General features: G+C 37.3%; 1 protein-coding gene across 2 annotated transcripts in view; it reads right to left on the bottom strand.

Moving 5' to 3' along the window:
• The window catches only part of XIRP2 (xin actin binding repeat containing 2), a 297,042-nt gene extending 280,082 nt beyond the window's left edge, over positions 1-16,960 (bottom strand). For both annotated transcript variants that reach the window (XM_007466561.1, XM_007466559.1), the window contains exon 1: positions 16,544-16,960. In XM_007466561.1, the coding sequence (XP_007466623.1) occupies positions 16,544-16,960 (417 nt within the window). The remainder of the gene's footprint in view (positions 1-16,543) is intronic.
• Positions 16,961-17,215: the final 255 nt, after the last annotated feature.

Here is a 17,215-nt window from a genome sequence, read left to right as displayed (position 1 = left end):
AGGAATCAGGCTCCCAGCCTTCAGACTATACTACAAAGCTACAGTAATCAAGACAGTAGGGTACTGGCACAAAAACAGAAATACAGATCAATGGTACAGGACAGAAAGCCCAGAGACATGCCCGTGCACATATGGTCACCTTATTTTTGATAAAGGAGGCAAGAATATACAGTGGAGAAAAGATAACCTCTTCGATATATGGTGCTGGTAAAACTGGACAGCTACATGTAAAAGAATGAAGTTAGAACACTCCCTAACACCATACACAAAAATAAACTCAAAATGGATTAAAGACCTAAATGTAAGACTGGACAGTATAAAACTCTTAAAGGAAAACATAGGAAGAACACTCTGACATAAATCACAGCAAGATCTTTTTTGATCCACCTCCTAGAGAAATGGAAATAAAAACAAAAATAAACTAATGAGACCTAATGAAACTTAAAAGCTTTTGCACAGCAAAGGAAACCATAAATGAGACAAAAAGACAATGCTTAGAATGGGAGAAAATATTTGCAAATGAAGCAACTGACAAAGGATTAATCTCCAAAATTTACAAGCAGCTCATGCAGCCAATATCAAAAAAAAAAAAAAACCCAATCACAAAATGGGCAGAAAACCTAAACAGACCTTTCCCTGAAGAAGATATACAGATTACCAACAAACACAGGAAAGGATGCTCAACATCACTAATCATTAGAGAAATGCAAATCAAAGCTACAATGAGTTAGCATAAGGTATTTATTTTTCTCTAACTTACTTCACTTTTATGACAGATTCTAGGTCCATCCACCTCACTACAAATAACTCAATTTCGTTTCTTTTTATGGCTGAGTAATATTCCATTGCATATATGTCCCACATCTTCCTTATCCATTCTTCTGTTGATGGACACTTAGGTTGCTTCCATGTCCTGGCTATTGTAAATAGAGATGCAATGAACATTGTGGTACATGACTCTTTTTGAATTATGGTTTTCTCAGGGTATATGCCCAGTAGTGGGATTGCTGCATCGTATGGTAGTCTAACACATATATATGGAATCTAAAAAAAAGAAAAAAAAAAAGAAAAAAAGTTTATGGTGAACCTAGGGGCAGGACAGGAATAAAGATGCAGAAGAAGAAAATGGACTTGAGGACATGGGGAGGGGGAAAGGTAAGGTGGGACGAAGTGAGAGTGGCATGAACTTATATATACTACCAAATCTAAAATATATAGCTAATGGGAAGCAGCCACATAGCACAGGGAGCTCAACTCTGTGTCCACCTAGTGGGTTGTGATAGGGTGGGTGGAAGGGAGATGCAAGAGGGAGGAAATATGTGTATATATGTATATGTATAGCTGATTCACTGTTATAAAGCAGAAACTAACACACCATTGTAAAGCAATTATACTCTAATAAAGATGTTTAAAAAAAAAGATTCAGGTTGAAAGTAAAAAAGAAAAAACAATAAAAATAATAAAACAGAAACAACAACAAAAAAAACTACAATGAGGTATCACCTCACACCAGTCTGAATGGTCATCATCAAAAAATCTACAAACAGTAAGTGCTGGAGAGGGTCTGGAGAAAAGGGAATCCTCTTGCACTGTTGGTGGGAATGTAAACTGATACAGCCACTATGGAGAACAGTATGGAAGTTCCTTAAAAAACTAAAAATAGAACTACCATGTAACCCAGTAATCCCACTACTGGGCATATACCCTGAGAAAACTATAATTCAAAAAGAGTTATGTATTACAATGTTCATTGCAGCTCTATTTACAATAGCCAGGAGATAGAAGCAACCTAAGTGTCCATCAACAGATGAATGGATAAAGAAGATGTGGCACATATATACAATGGAATATTACTCAGCCATAAAAAGAAACGAAATTGAGTTATTTGTAGTGAGGTGGATGGACCTAGAGTCTGTCATACAGAATGAAGTAGGTCAGAAAGAGAAAAACAAATACCGTATGCTAACACATATATATGGAATCTTAAAAAAAAAAAAAGGTCCTGAAGAACCCAGGGGCAGGACAGGAATAAAGATGCAGATGTAGAGAATAGACTTGAGGACGTGCGGAGGGGGAAGGGTAAGCTGGGATGAAGTGGGAGAGTGGCATGGACATATATACACTACCAAATGTTAAATAGATAGCTATTGGGAAGCAGCCGCATAGCACAGGGAGATCAGGTCAGTGCTTTGTGACCACCTAGAGGGGTGGGATAGGGAGGATGTGAGGGAGATAGAAGAGGGAAGAGATATGGGGATATATGTATACATATAGCTGATTCACTTTGTTATACAGCAGAAACTGACATACCATTGTAAAGCAAATATATTCCAATAAAGATTTTAAAAAAAAAAGAAAAAGTAATATACTATGCCCACTCTTAACTGCTTCCAGCACCATCCATACCAGTACTACTGCTCCAAATAGAGAGAAATTTGAACCAGCTGACTGTAAACAAGAGGGGGCATGTCTTGTACACCTTCATTATTCAGCAAAGAGTTAGAAAGTGACTATAGTGTATAGGACAGTATTTGTAAACATGAGATCAATAGATTCACATACGGCAAACACTCGGGGTGGTTACTGACAATGTGAAGTTTGGGTATCCGTATCATATCTACTGGTTCAGAATCACCTGTGTTGAGGAAGAACCAGTATTCTGTACTGTTAGCAAATTTATGTACAAAGTTCAAGAAAGACAGTATAAAAAATGTACTCTTTAAGACAAAAAGAAATAGAATGTATGTAGATGACATACGTAAGTATATGATATTGTATACAAGCCCATGACTGTGGGAATTAGAGCTGAGATTATATAACTGAGACGAAGCCTGGACAATAAAAGGTTTACCGTAAAGGACTAAGATACCAGACAGGAAGGTAATGTAATAATGTAGGTAAGAAGTGACAAGGGCTAGGTGATAAATGAAAAGTGGAAAGAGAAATTGGGAAATGTGGAGTTGAAGGCGAATGAGCAGGATAAATTAAACTATCAGAGAGAACTCTTGGTCACTGCACACAAGGTGTTGTCATTGAAAATATATGGGCTTTGGGTAAGAAGTTGATTTAGGTGGAGAACAATGAGCTCAGAATTGGGCATTCTGAGGTGGTTGAAGAATATCCACATGGAAGTTTTCAGAATGAGTTAAAAACTGGGGGGACAGAGCTGAGGCAATAGGGTAAGATTGAGATAAACATGTCAGCATCATCTACATAGGGTCAAAAATTGAAATCACAGAAAGAGAAGAATGAATCTGAGTGACTGTCCACAGTAAGTAGTTCAGAGAATTAAAAAGAAGCACAAAAAGCAGAAAAAAGCAGACTATATTCCTGTTCATTAAATTTAAAAAATTTTATTTGGTCTTGACCTACTATCTTCCTCCTCTCTGGCTGCCTTCTTCAGCAGCTTTTAGGCTTCTAAATTTCTCATAGTTAGACGTTTCCTCTACATTTAGATTGTATCAATTAGAGAATTTGCCTTCTAATGAGTATTAAAATAAACTGCAAAGTTTTTTTTTTTCTTTTAAAAAATGTCTCAAAAGGGAACCCTCGCACACTGTTGGTGGGAATGTAAATTGGTGCAGCCACTATGGATAACAGAATGGAGGTTTCGCAAAAACCTAAAACTCGAACTATCGTTATGACTCAGCAATTCCACTCCTGGGTATTTATCCAAAAAATGAAAACACTAATTCAAAAAGGTACATGCCATGTCAATGTTCATAGCAGTATTATTTACAACTGCCAAGATATGAAAGCAATCCAAGTGTCCATCAACAGATGAAGGGATAAAGATGTGGTATATATATGTGTATATATATATGTATATATGTGTATATATATATATATACATATGTATATGCATACACATGTAATACTATTCAGCCATAAAAAATAATGATGTTTTGCTGTTTGCAATAACATGAATGTACTTGGAGGGTATTATGCTGAGTGAAATAAGTCAGAGAAAGACAAATGCTGTGTTATATCACTTAAATGTGGAATCTCAAAAATAAAACTAGTGAATATAAAAAAAATCTCACTTCTCTCTCTCTTTTCCTTCAAATATCTCTAAATATCTTTCTTTGGGTCAAGTTACACTAAATTCATCTCTGCTTCTATTCCTAGCCCCTGAAGGAGAAATAAATAAGTTAAATATAATGCTTATTCTTCCCGCAGATAAGCCATCATTGATTGCTTTCACTTTTTATTAAGCTCCTTGTTAGTGTGGAAGTTATTTTGCACAAAGTTTCGTGTTCATTAGAGTAGAAAATTTCAGCTTACTCTAAACTCTATTAGCCAAATAGACATAATACAAAAACTAGCCTTCAGTAATAAAGCCTCTGGGACTTCCCTGGTGGTCCAGTGGGTAAGACTCCATGTTCCCAGTGCAGGGGGCCAGGATTCAATCCCTGGTCAGGGAACTAGATCCCCCATGCATGCCGCAACTAAGAAGTCTGAATGCCACAAATAAAAGATCCTGCATGCCGCAACTAAGACCCGGGGCAGCCAAAATAAATAATTAATTAAAAAAAAAGAATAAAGCCTCTGGACTCAGCCTGTTTGGACAATTCCTTTTTCAACCTCTTCACAGAGGGACCTCAGACAAAGAGGGTTTATTTTTACTAAGCCTCTATTTTCTCATCTGCATAATGATGATGCTCTCCTAGCTTACCTTATAGGGTAGTTATGAAAATTAAAAGAGAAAATATATTTCAAGTGCTTACATAGCTGGCACACAATGGTGATTGACTTTTTAAATGTATTTATTCAAAATATGAAGTTTATTCATGCCATATTTTATCAAAGTAAAATGACATCATTATTTTATGTACCTCTAAGAAAAGGGGAAAATCCTGGCAAACTATGAAATGCCATTGACTACAAGAAGCATGTCAATTTCAAAGATGTTAACATGCGAAAAAATTTGTCTTAGAATTGAGTATATCAAGTAGTATTTGTGGTATACAAAGTTTAAGAGTTGTGCGATTTCTATGACTGGCTAGGATCCATTTATACCAGAAACACAGCTGTGAGATCTTGTATGAAAGTGGACAATATGAATCCAGAGAACACTCAGAGAGTAGTAATTAATATTGTGGGTTCTGGATTGAGATAGACTTGGGTTCAGATCCCTGCTCTATTACTTACCAATGGTGTGCCCTTGGACTAGTTATTTAACTTGTCCACCCTGCAGCTGTAAAATGGGAATAACGATAGTTCTGAACTTAAGATGACTGTGAGTACTAAATGGGCAGCAGTACTCATGAAGCCTTCAACAAAGTACCTGGCAAATACTGTGTTTAAAAATTAGTACTTGCTAGCCATTCACAGCAGCACAGTGCCTTATCCTCTAGGGGTCTAGGAGCAGACCAATGTTAGGATGAGGTGAGGCATTCAGGGATAACATCAAAAATACGTGGGACCTGCAAAAATACTATACCTATAAACCAAAGAGCAAACTTGAAACATACCTCAGGGAAAACACAATTGCTGGTCCTGGATAAATAAGTCTTTTTAGAGACATTGACACATGCCCTACATCCTCTCAAATTTACTTTTAAACATAAAATATATTTTTAAAAGCCTATGTATTAGTGTGTGTGTGTGTGCGTGTGTGTGTGAGGCTATGGAAGAGAAAGAAAATTTGTCTGTGGGACTCCTGGTTTTTGTTTGTTTTTATTGTTGTTTTTTATACTTTGCATTTCCTTTCCTATGAGAATTTCAAACATATTTCAAAACACAAGTAAAAAAATTGCCCTAGGGGTTTCCCTGGTGGCACAGTGGTTAAGAATCTGCCTGCCATTGCAGGAGACATGGGTATGAGCCCTGGTCTGGGAAGATCCCACATGCAGCAGAGCAACTAAGCCCGTGTGCTACAGCTACTGACCCTGTGCTCTACAGCATGCAAGCCACAACTACTGGGCCCACGTGGCACAACTACTGAAGCCCGTGTGCCTAGAGCCCATGCTCTGCAACAAGAGAAGCCATGACAATGAGAAGCCCCGCGCACCGCAACGAAGAGTGGCCCCCACTCACCGCAACTAGAGAAAGACCGCGCACAGCAACGAAGACCCAAAACAGCCATAAATAAATAAATTTCTTAAAAAAATATTGCCCCAGCACTCAAAAATAAAGGTAAATGGGAAAGAGATTAAATTATAACATCATTATAACCAGAAATGGATATATTTTATATCATCTTTATCATTAATAAAAGATTCTGACATCTAATCAAGGTTGAAATCAGAACATTCTAATTAATTTAAATGTTTGCTCCGGACATGGCTCCATGAATGGCAGTGGGGGGAGAACTGTATGCATTATGATGTATTACCATGCTTTAGAGCAATCTGTCTGATGGCATCTAATAAATGACTTTACATTGACATAAAACAAGTTAGTACACTATTAAGTACCATAAATCATATTTGGTAGTAGGTGTAGATGAGAAACATTAACGGAGCTTGAATTTGTTTCAGGTGTTTGAAACTCACTGCGTTCACTTACCACTACACATTAAACAAAGAAATAACTTTCCAAGTAGGAAAATGTATTAACCATTTGATTTCCACACACAGTATAGTGAGTGCAAAACAGGTGCTAAAATAAAGGTACAGTTTGGTGTCTAAAGGCTGGTTGATATCCAGGAAGAGGGTACCAGGGTGACGGTACCTGTTGTAATAGCCACATCCATTCTGAATTATCAGTGCCTCCAGTGCACTTCATGCTAAATATCTTGAATTTCAACCCTTTCAAAAGATTCCAGACTTCTAAGTTCAGTTAAAGAACTTCACTTGAGGAATAAACCAGGCAACTACATTAAAAAAGGCTTTACTATATCAACCCTGGGGATTGGTACTCAGTAAGAAAGACCAGATAGGGAAGCCTATGAAATTAAGAAAGTTGGCATCAGAGGGGCTAGCTCCAAAGAGAAGGAAGATATTTTAGGCGCATTGGGAAATCTATCAAAAAACATTGTATATACCAAAAATAGGGTGAACATTTTGGAGGGGCTGGCAATGTATTCTACAGATTAAAGTTTGCTGTCAAATCAGAATCAGAACAGCAATAGCAGTTATAGTTCCTGGAGTTTGAGTCTGAGACGAGAGATAACTTGAGTTTCTTGAATGTGATGCAATGACTTAGAAGGACTATAATCAAGACAGAACCAACAGTTTAAATAACAGCAACACCTACTACAACTACAATAAAAACAAGGCAAGCACTCTACTTCTGAAAATGTAGTGAAACTCAGTGAGTGGAATTGGGGTATAAATTTAAAGCTGATCTAACTACAGAGCTGTCCATAACACTCAGCTTCTGAACTACTAATTAGGCTCCTTAAATTCTCCTTGCTAGAAAAACAATTAATCGCAGAGAACCTGAGATTATAGGCGGAGATTAAATGGCTAAAACTTCCAAAGTTTTAGAAGTACAGGAGTAGTGAGCTAGGAATCATGGTCTACAAAGGGATATAAAAATAATAATTCTGTGAGGTTTGGAAAAATCAGGACAAAAGAGGCCATAATCCTCCACTCCACAGTGCTAACGCCTCAAGAATGATCATAATATTTATTTAACTTTTTATTTTGAAATAACATTATACTTATGGAAAAGTTGCAAGAATACAGAGATTCCCATATACCATTTGTTCAGCTTTCCCTAATCTTAACATTTTATTTAGTCACAGTATGACCGTGAAGCCAAGCAATATGTAGACCTTATAAGAATTTCACCAACTTTCCCACTAAGGCCCTCTTTTCTGGCCCACGATTCAAAGATCTAGTCCTCAATTTAGTTATCACATCTCTTTAGTCTCCTCCAATCTGTGGCAGTTTCTCAGTATTTGTCCAGCATGGTCTTACCACTTTTGAAGAGTAATGGCCAGCTGCTTTACGTCATCCCCGTATACATGGGTTTAAATGATGTTTCTCATGATTAAACTGAGATTACATAGTTTTGGCAAGAATACCACAGGAGTGGTATTTTGCCCTTTATAGTACATTCAGGGGGTACATGATATCAATATATCTTATTACTGGTGATATTAATTTTGATCACTTGAGGTTTGTTTTGTGTGTGTGTGTGTGTATGTGTGTGTGTGTGTGTGTGTGTGTGTTTCCTGAGCCTGTCCACACTACATGGAAGTTTAGCTGTCAGAGTGTTGTGGAAGGGATCCCTGTGTTATTAGAAAGAGAGGTAAAGCCCTGAGGCTGTTCTTCAGGGCAAAGGTTCCAGGAACAAGCATCACTGGTCTCCTGTGACAAATTCTAAACACCTTGCAGGTGCCTGCAGGAGCAATTGGCCCCAAGTATATGCAATGGAATGGTGCGTTCGGCTGGCTGTAGACTTGGACCTTAGTAGACATCAGATTGTGGCCCCAGGGTTCCGTGCTTGAAGCCCCAGGCCTTCCTTCTCCTAGAAGGCTATAGATTTCTGACCCACATGTATGCAGTTCACTGCCCTATTTTGGCTTAGGGCAGTCTCCCCTCTGCACAGCCTTTGGGCCACAGCCAGTTGCTCAGTACCTGGTCAGGAACCCTTGGGCAAGGTGCCATTGCGATGTGACACTGACTGTGAGGTTGGGCTTAGTGATGATGAGGATTGGGGTTTACTTGATAAAAGCCTTGAGCCAGACTTTCCATTTGGTCTGGAAAGAGGCGCCCAAATGTCTGTTGGACCAGTTGTCTGTCAGGCGCTGTCTAGCACTCAGCTTCATGCTTTGAGATGCCAGATCAAGTGTTCATCTCATTAACTCAGTTCTGACAAAACTGCTTTGACATAGTCTCTGGAGGTGACCAGATGTGGGCTAGGGAGAGGGAGAAGGTGAGGATGAGATGGCATTTGGACTCTGCTGGTTCAGTGATTAGAATGTCATTTCCATGGCCCTTGGTGGAGACAAAGGCCCTGAATAAAAACCAAAATTCTCCCTATTTAAGCATCCTTCCCAAGGTAATGTTTTCTTTATTTCTCCTTTTAGCTTATCCTGATGGTAAGGTAAAAAAAACACCTGGTAGCATATGAAAATCAGCCATGGGAGGACAGGAAAGGGGAAAAAGAGTCATGTGTGGGACTCACAGAATTAATTCAGTCAGTAAGAAGAAATGTCGGCTAAGCATCTGGGGGAGACAGGGTGGGTAAAAGAAAGTGGGTTTGCAGCAGAGGCAGCAGAGCTGGTATCAATTTTCTTATAACACAAGGGTGCAAACCCTCACTAGTTTTTCAAGTAAAATATCAAAGAATGCCAATCCATGACCTGACAGCAGTTCTCCCAGTTGAAGGTGAGTCAATATTGCTTAATATCTTTCTGTGGTTACTGGCACTACATTCTCTACAGTCATATTGTGACTGCATATATCACTGCAAGACACAAATGAGAGGAGATGGCAGTTTTCTCGGAAAGTCTTTAAGGGCACACAGATATGTTCAGTTGGGAATGTTACCATCAGATCACAGAGCTATCTTTTCTTCAACTAACATAAAACACTGCACAGGAGGCAGTAAAATAATAAATATGTAAATGGAGGAAAAGAACAACCAAAGAACACTAAAAATATTTGAAAAAACAAATTATATTGTGAAGAAAAAGCAGCACAAAATGAAACAAAATATGGCCCATTCTTGTGGTGCCTTTGAAGTCCAAGTTTAATTTGTTCTGTGTGTGTGTGCGTGTGTGTGTGTGTGTGTGAATACAATAAACACTTTTATACCATTAAGTCTCACCTCTTTCGGATTTGGATTTTTGACTAAGCACCAGTGACTTCTCTTAATCAGAAAGAACAATGAAGGTGGCAAATATATCTCTGCCTAGGGTCTTAATAAAGCTTTGAAAACTGTAATTTAACAAATTGTCTTTTCATCTCAAAATGGGATTGTAACCCATGTTAGAAAGTTTCATTAACATTTGCTCCACTCAGTGAGAGCCCTTCTAGTGGGGCCTTTGCAAAAGACTAAGGTGTTGTCAGACTGAAATAAAAGCTGCTTTGCCCAAAGCACTTTTCCAATTTTAGAAACCATAGAGTGTAAACTTCTGCCTTTAGGTGAGAAAACAAAGCCCACTGAGATTAAATATTTTCTCTGAGGACATTTACTGAGTTACACAAATGATACTGGAGAAGAGAAAATAGAAGAAACATTAATTTGTTGCTACTTTGGTGTTATTTCTTAAATTTCATTTGGTGCTACCTCTTCTCTTTCAGGTGTTATATAATTTTATCTTCACAAAAATCCTGTGCTGTGTTAATTCCCTTATTTTATAGGTGTGAAATTAAGGATTAATGAGGTGAAATAACTCATTCAAGTTCACACAATGAGGGAGCAGCCGAGCCAAGGTTTCCAGCTGATCCTTTGTCACCAAACATGCTTTTATATGCTATGCTGAAATGAAAATTACAATTCTGTATAATATATCCTCTAACAGAAAAAATAAAGGAGTGATCTCATTAAACTATTTATTCAGTTCTACAAAATCTACTTCCTCATTTTTCAGGCAAAGGAAAATATATTTTCCTTCTTCAAAGATCTTTAAAACCCTTCCCATAGGAAAAAATATATTTATCTCTATATTTTTGAGAGTTTGGTGGACAGATATTTCAGCAATAATTTTCAAGATTGTACTAACCTCCATCTCGTTAGATGTTTTTACAAAATACATCATGCTTGACAGAAATTATTTCAGAAACACTGAAGAGGCAGGAGGGTGGGAGATGGAGAATCAGAGGCTGTGACAGAGGTAACTGCCTGCAAAGAGTAGTGCTTCCTGCTCTCTGAGATTAGAGATAAATTAATCCCTGAGTCCCCACATGCCCAAGTATAAGGAGCAAATATAAGTTCAAGCATCTAATGAAGTGATTTTGTAGTGGAAGCAAACTGCAAGCCATGACTCACCTGTGCTTTTAAAGGCTTGATTTTATGCAGAACTAAAAAGTAGGAGATGAAAAATTGGTCATTAAATGAAAAACCAGAGGCTTTGATTATTGGAGGGAATGAAAATAACATTCTGGAAACTATGCCATATTTAATTGTTTATATCCTATTCAATCACTGATGCACATGTAGGTCCATAGTCCCTTAGCCTGTGTCTTCATGTTCTCCTTTAAGCCTCCAATCATACAATAGATCAAATTAATGCATTCTGAGGCAGCACAACTAGCTAGAATACAGTGATTGTGCTTCCTGGGTTTGATCAAGTTCAGCTCATGTTTGAATGCTCTAAGTCAACTTGGGGCCTAAGTAAATTAGAGCAACAGTCTCTGCTGGAACATTAAGTAAATTCAACCTGACTGCACAAGTGAGTGAGCTTTTTGAGAAAGATCATAACTGTGAATTAAAAACACAAGTAAGTCACTAAGTAACCTACTGTGAAAATCAGATCATTTACTATTTGGAGTCTAAAAACATGAATGGAATAAAGGCAAAAATTAATTATTAATTGAAGCAAGAAACCCCTTATTTACACTGGGATCACAGTGAAGGCTGAAGTGATCCTTTAGGGGGGCTTGCTCAGTGGTCTTACTGTCCCAGCATTATGGACAGCAACTAGGAACTTAGAAAAAGAAGGAAGAACTTGTACAACCTGTTCTGCTCCAAATTAGTCTAAACACTGCTGCTATTCAGAACTTACTACCCAGAGTTAAGAGTTGATTTTGTTTAAAAATTGTGTGTATGTTCCACATAAATTCTATCATCCATAGAAGAAACATGAACTAAAGCAAGTGTGTCTCAAAAGTGCTTTGTGTTTATTTGTTCCCTTAAAGTATTCTTCCTTTTTCTTCTTTTATTATAGTAGTGTAGTAGTAGTAATTTTGCCAAACTTTCCTGATAAATTCATCCTTTTAGGTGACTATGTGTTGCATATCAAATACAGATCATCCAAAACTAATATTTATTAATGTTGCCTGGTTACTTAAAGTTACAAGCGTTCATATCATCGACTACATGTAGAAGAAAGCCAAGATCTGATTTTGAAACATAGGAATATGTTCATCAGGGAAGAACAAAGGAAAACTCAAAATCATATACTACCCAACCATTTTTAACAATGTTTGAAGAGCCTACAATATAACTGTATTAGTTTCCTATAGCTGCTGTAACAAATTACCACTACACAAATTTGTGTTGTTTTAAACAACACAAACTTAAGATCTCATAGTACTGGATATCAAAGTCTGAAGTTAGTGTCACTGGGCTAAAGTCAAAATGTCTTTAGGGCAGCATTCCTCCGGGGTCCTCTAAGGGGGAACTGGTTTCCTTGCTTTTTCCAGTTTCTGGAGGCTGCCCACATTGCTTGGGTCATGGCCCTATACTACTCCCATCTCTGCTTCTGTCATCATATCTCCTCTGATTATCTCTCACTCTGACATTCCTGCCTCCCTCTTATAAAGACCCGGTTTTCACCTGGTATACTTCAGGAGAATCTTTGCATCTCAAGATCCTTAACTTAATCATATTTCAAAGTTCCTTTTGCCATATCGGTAACATATTCACAGGTTCTGGGGATCAGGATGTGGACATCTTTGGGAAGCCACTATTCTGCCTTCCACAATAATTATCATCACTGTAGTCAGTTAACTGAATCTAAGAGACGAATAAGACATGAATTTTGTCCACAAATAATTGTCAACATGGATCCTTTTGTGTAAGGTCCTCCTCCTAATATTTGCATTAATTCATGATATATTAAACCACTCTGATTCTTCAATGTATTTAAGTAAACTTGCCTGTGGTAGATTGTTTACAAAGTAGCTCCAATTGTTCCTTTCCTTGTATCTGTTTACCTTTGCAAATGTAAGTTTACAACTCCTCCTATCAAGAGGTGAAGTATATTTCAGCGCATTAAAATCTGGCTTGTTTTGTGACTATTTTGGCAAATAGAATATGGAGAAATGATGTGTAAGTTCTGAGCAAAGACCTCCAGAGGCCTCGGGAAGTTCCACTATTTTTCTTGAAACTTCTATGACCTGGGCATAAATCTGGGCAACCTGCTGGAGGAGGAAAGACCACATGGGGCAGAGCTGAGTTGTCCCAGCTCTGTAGCCATCCTAGACTAGCCAGACCCCTGTTCACTTGGCCACTGACCATAGATGTATGAGGGACACCAGAAAACACTAGATAAACTTCCCAGCTCACCAGAGACTTGTAAGCAATCACAAATGCTTATTGTTTACAGCTGCTAATTTTGGGGTGGCTTGTTACACAGCAAATGCTAATGGATACTTTGCCTTATATAATAACAGTTTAATATTTCTTAGTGTTCCAAGTGGATATGACATTCTCTCCAAAATTTATAATCTTAGATTCTTGTAAATTCTTAAAAACTCTTTTAAAATCATGTTCCATACCATTTATTTGGGATAATGTCTGTGTGAATTTATGTCTTTGAATTACAGTCTGCCTCATGAGCATAAAAATCTTCAGTTTAAAAGTTCATTCAAAGTTGCTTTTATAAGGTGTTTTAGAAATGATAACACTAGGTTGTGTCTCACTTTGGAAATTATAAAATGTCAGCTGGCAAATTATTTTAAGATTTTCTCATTAATTTTCTATTGCAATTATATTAGGATAAATTGTTTTAACAAAAGCTCTGGAATACAGTGAATACTTTTAGGGGTTGAGATCATCTCTCTTTTATGAGCTTACCTACTTATAGAAAATAATATTGGCTCTTATAGTTCCTTTTTCCAATTAACAAAATACTTTTCTAAACTATCTGTTAATGGAGACTTTTTAATAAATAAAGACATGTTTCTCCTATGTTCACTGAAAATGCTTTAAACAAATATCTTTGTGTGCATATCTGTAAATATATATACATATATATAAAAGATTCCATGCCTTTAAAAATTCTGTAAACTTAGACTGAACTTCAATAATTTTATGAACTTTTTCTTAACAAGTGCCTTTTGCTGAAGTTTTCTTCTACAGCAACATTAAAATGCAGTTCTTATTTATTATTGATGAGATGATCTGCTAATTGCAAGAACTTTTCTTATCTGTAATTATTTTCTGTCCTTGCTTTAAATATCATAAATATTGAATATCTTTCCCCACATCACCAGTATCTCAACAGAGAGTTTCCATAAATATAAGCATCAGTGTTATAAAGTAGCTAGAATATTTTTGGATAATTTATGCAAATAAATGTTATTAATTTATAATAATAACAGGAAGTACTGATATAAGAAAGAAGAAAGATATCTATAGAAACAAAGGGTTAAGGGTTAAGTTGTATATAATTACTAAGCTTTTGCATGAAATATATAATTTTAAATTAAGAGGAGTTAGGACTCTTTTCACATGCTTAGTAATTACAAAATGATTCACTGGAGGCAAGTAAGTTAATCCCTCATTAGATTCTCATTTTTCTTTTCCTTTTTTCCTTCTTCTTCTAGAAGTCATATGGAATTTATATAGAGAGTTCTGCAAACATTAACATTCATTTATATAAAATTATTCTAAAATTCATGTGTGTCTCTGCAGATGAGAAATTTCTAAATGTACAATCCATGTTTCATACATTTAGGGAAATACCATATTATGGCATAGTACCTTAGAATACACAGAACACAGCATATTAAATATGTTAACCAGCTTCCCTGGTGGCGCAGTGGTTGAGAATCTGCCTGCCAATGCAGGGGACACAGGTTTGAGCCCTGGTCTGGGAAGATCCCACATGCCGCCGAGCAACTAGGCCCATGAGCCACAACTACTGAGCCTGCATGTCTGGAGCTTGTGCTCCGCAACAAGAGAGGCCGCGACAGTGAGAGGCCTGCGCACCGTGATGAAAAGTGGCCCCCGCTCGCCACAACTAGAGAAAGCCCTCGCACAGAAACGAAGACCCAACATAGCCAAAAATAAATAGAAATAAATAAATAAATAAATGTTAACCAAATTTCATTTTTGTAAACCAGTGTTTTCACATATCTGACTTCTTTCCATAATTATTTTTATAGGCACCAGATCCAAAAATCACATAGCATACCAATAGTAGGAATCTCATATTTCAACCAGAAACCCTTATTAATGTTTCATTTTTTTTTACTATTTTGTACTGCTCCAGATGAGGATGGGTTATATTACATAATTTATAAGGATGACGACTTCTACCTTTGGCCATTTCTTTTGTCAATTATCTTGAGTAAATGTCAAAATTGTTACACTAAAGTCAACAGAGAGTGAATGGAAACTCTTTTCTGTGGCTTTACTTTTCTTAATTCATTAAGATAAAAATAAATGACATTGTAAATATCTACATTGTGTACCCAAATCCCTAGACATCCAACTAAAAAATATCATAAAGCCATAAACAAAGAGGATTGCACCTGTAGAGCAAAAAGGAGGGAAACAAAGTCCTCAAACTGGAGATTGGTAAGCTGTTGAAAAATCATCTAGTTTCAACATAACCTCATAAATATAACTTCATATTCCTTATTCTCATTAAACCAAGTTGAGTTACTTGATATACAAGAATGGTCTCATCATAACTACTGTATACGTCCCAGTACAAAACATGGGAGCAAGTATTAGCAAAATAATTTATTTTGAAAATTTTTCTATTTCTGTGAAGACTTCAATGAAGGCTAATTATCCATTAATAAGAATAGGACTGTGCCTCCCTCTTAGCTGTCACTAGGTTAAAAAAAAAAAGGAACAGAGCATGGAGTTTGCTTCCCAATGGAAAACCTGAGATCATTAATTAATTCTTTATGAAATTCAACTATACTCTCTTATGTAGGAGCCCTAATGAGTGTAATAAATTCAAGCAATTTAGTTTAAACAGTAGTTGCTTTTAATTGATAACAGAAGTATAAATGTGGTCTTCGTTAATAATGTTGCTAATCCTATTTCCTGCATTTGATTAAATGTACCATTTAGCTAACAGACATATTTTATATGTGACATAATAAAATACCATAATCACTGAGGCATAATCATCATCTACCACAAAATATTCCAGACTGTATGCCCAGTGGGTATACACATATTATTGATAATTCTCACAAGATCCCTGGGAAGTAGCAGATTAACACATTTATATTCACGAGGTTAAATGTCATGCAGCTAGAGAAGTAAATAGCAGGTTTCAGGATTAAAATCTAGGTCACTGTTGGTTCCAGAGCCTTCACTTGTTCCATTTCACCATCATTACTGATAAATCCTTGTGGAGTTCTAGCTAAATGCAGTACCATTTGTTAGATGTTTGAAGTACAAAGACAGGTAAGAAATTGTCCTTGCCTCTAAGAAACTTACAACTTAGTTGTGGAAACAAGGCATGTACATAAAGAAACATCAGTATAAAAGGGCCTATCAGAGCTGTTTTTATGGGAGTGAAAGGAGGTCGGGTCCCCATTGGAACAGACCATAGAGGAAGTCAATAACAGAGGATGCCACATTTCACACTGTATTACATGGTTGCTTCAGGACATCTGTCTAGAATAGTAGTGAGGGGGAAAAAATTACATGCTTAGAAATAAATGGCAGACTACGCAAGATGCCTTACTTGTCTACTGTAAATTTGGACTCCAAATCAACGGCTCCTTACCTTCTGGCCATACTCAGCTGGTCCGGCTTGTCTGTTTCCACTCCTAGGAGCTTCAAACACACTCCTCAGCTCATCAAGGGCAATGGAGAAGCGTTCGATCCTGCGCCGACCACTCAAGGAATCCTCCTTCAGCACTTCTGGCTGGCCATAGTCCCTGGTGTTGTCACTCTTGTCCTCAGAAAACTTCTCTTCAGGCTCTGAGCTCAACATCTCTTCTCCGACACTGCGGGGCAGACTTGGGGAATCTGGAGGTCCAGGCATTGAAGCTACCTCTCCTTCAGGTTCAAGCAATTTGTTTTCTTGAGGCTGGAAGAGCCTGCAACGACTGCCTCTGGGACTACACTCATTTTTCTGGTAATCGCTGGATTCCCATTTCTGCCGCAGGAGGTTCAGGGAGCCCTTCTGCATTGGAAACATCGATGATGCCAGGTTGTCCTGCAATATCAAAAGTCCTTTCATCAAAGATATGCATTTGAGCAATTTTCCAAACACTGTGTTTAGGAGTGCCAGCTCTTGGGATTTGTATTTCTGTGTGGAAATCCAGCTTTGCTATATAATTTCTGGCTCTTGACCCTATGAAGCTATGTCAGTTAACCTAGAATTAGATTATGGAGAGGACTGATTTGTACAGCCGAGGACATCTGACTCTAAACAGACAAAACTAGGAAAACA

This window comes from Lipotes vexillifer, unplaced genomic scaffold, assembly GCF_000442215.2.
Source record: "Lipotes vexillifer unplaced genomic scaffold, Lipotes_vexillifer_v1.1 scaffold218, whole genome shotgun sequence".
Classification (NCBI taxonomy): Eukaryota; Metazoa; Chordata; class Mammalia; order Artiodactyla; family Lipotidae; genus Lipotes; species Lipotes vexillifer.
The sequence above is the reverse complement of the archived record's forward strand: the minus strand, read 5'-3'. Positions and strand labels throughout refer to the sequence as shown.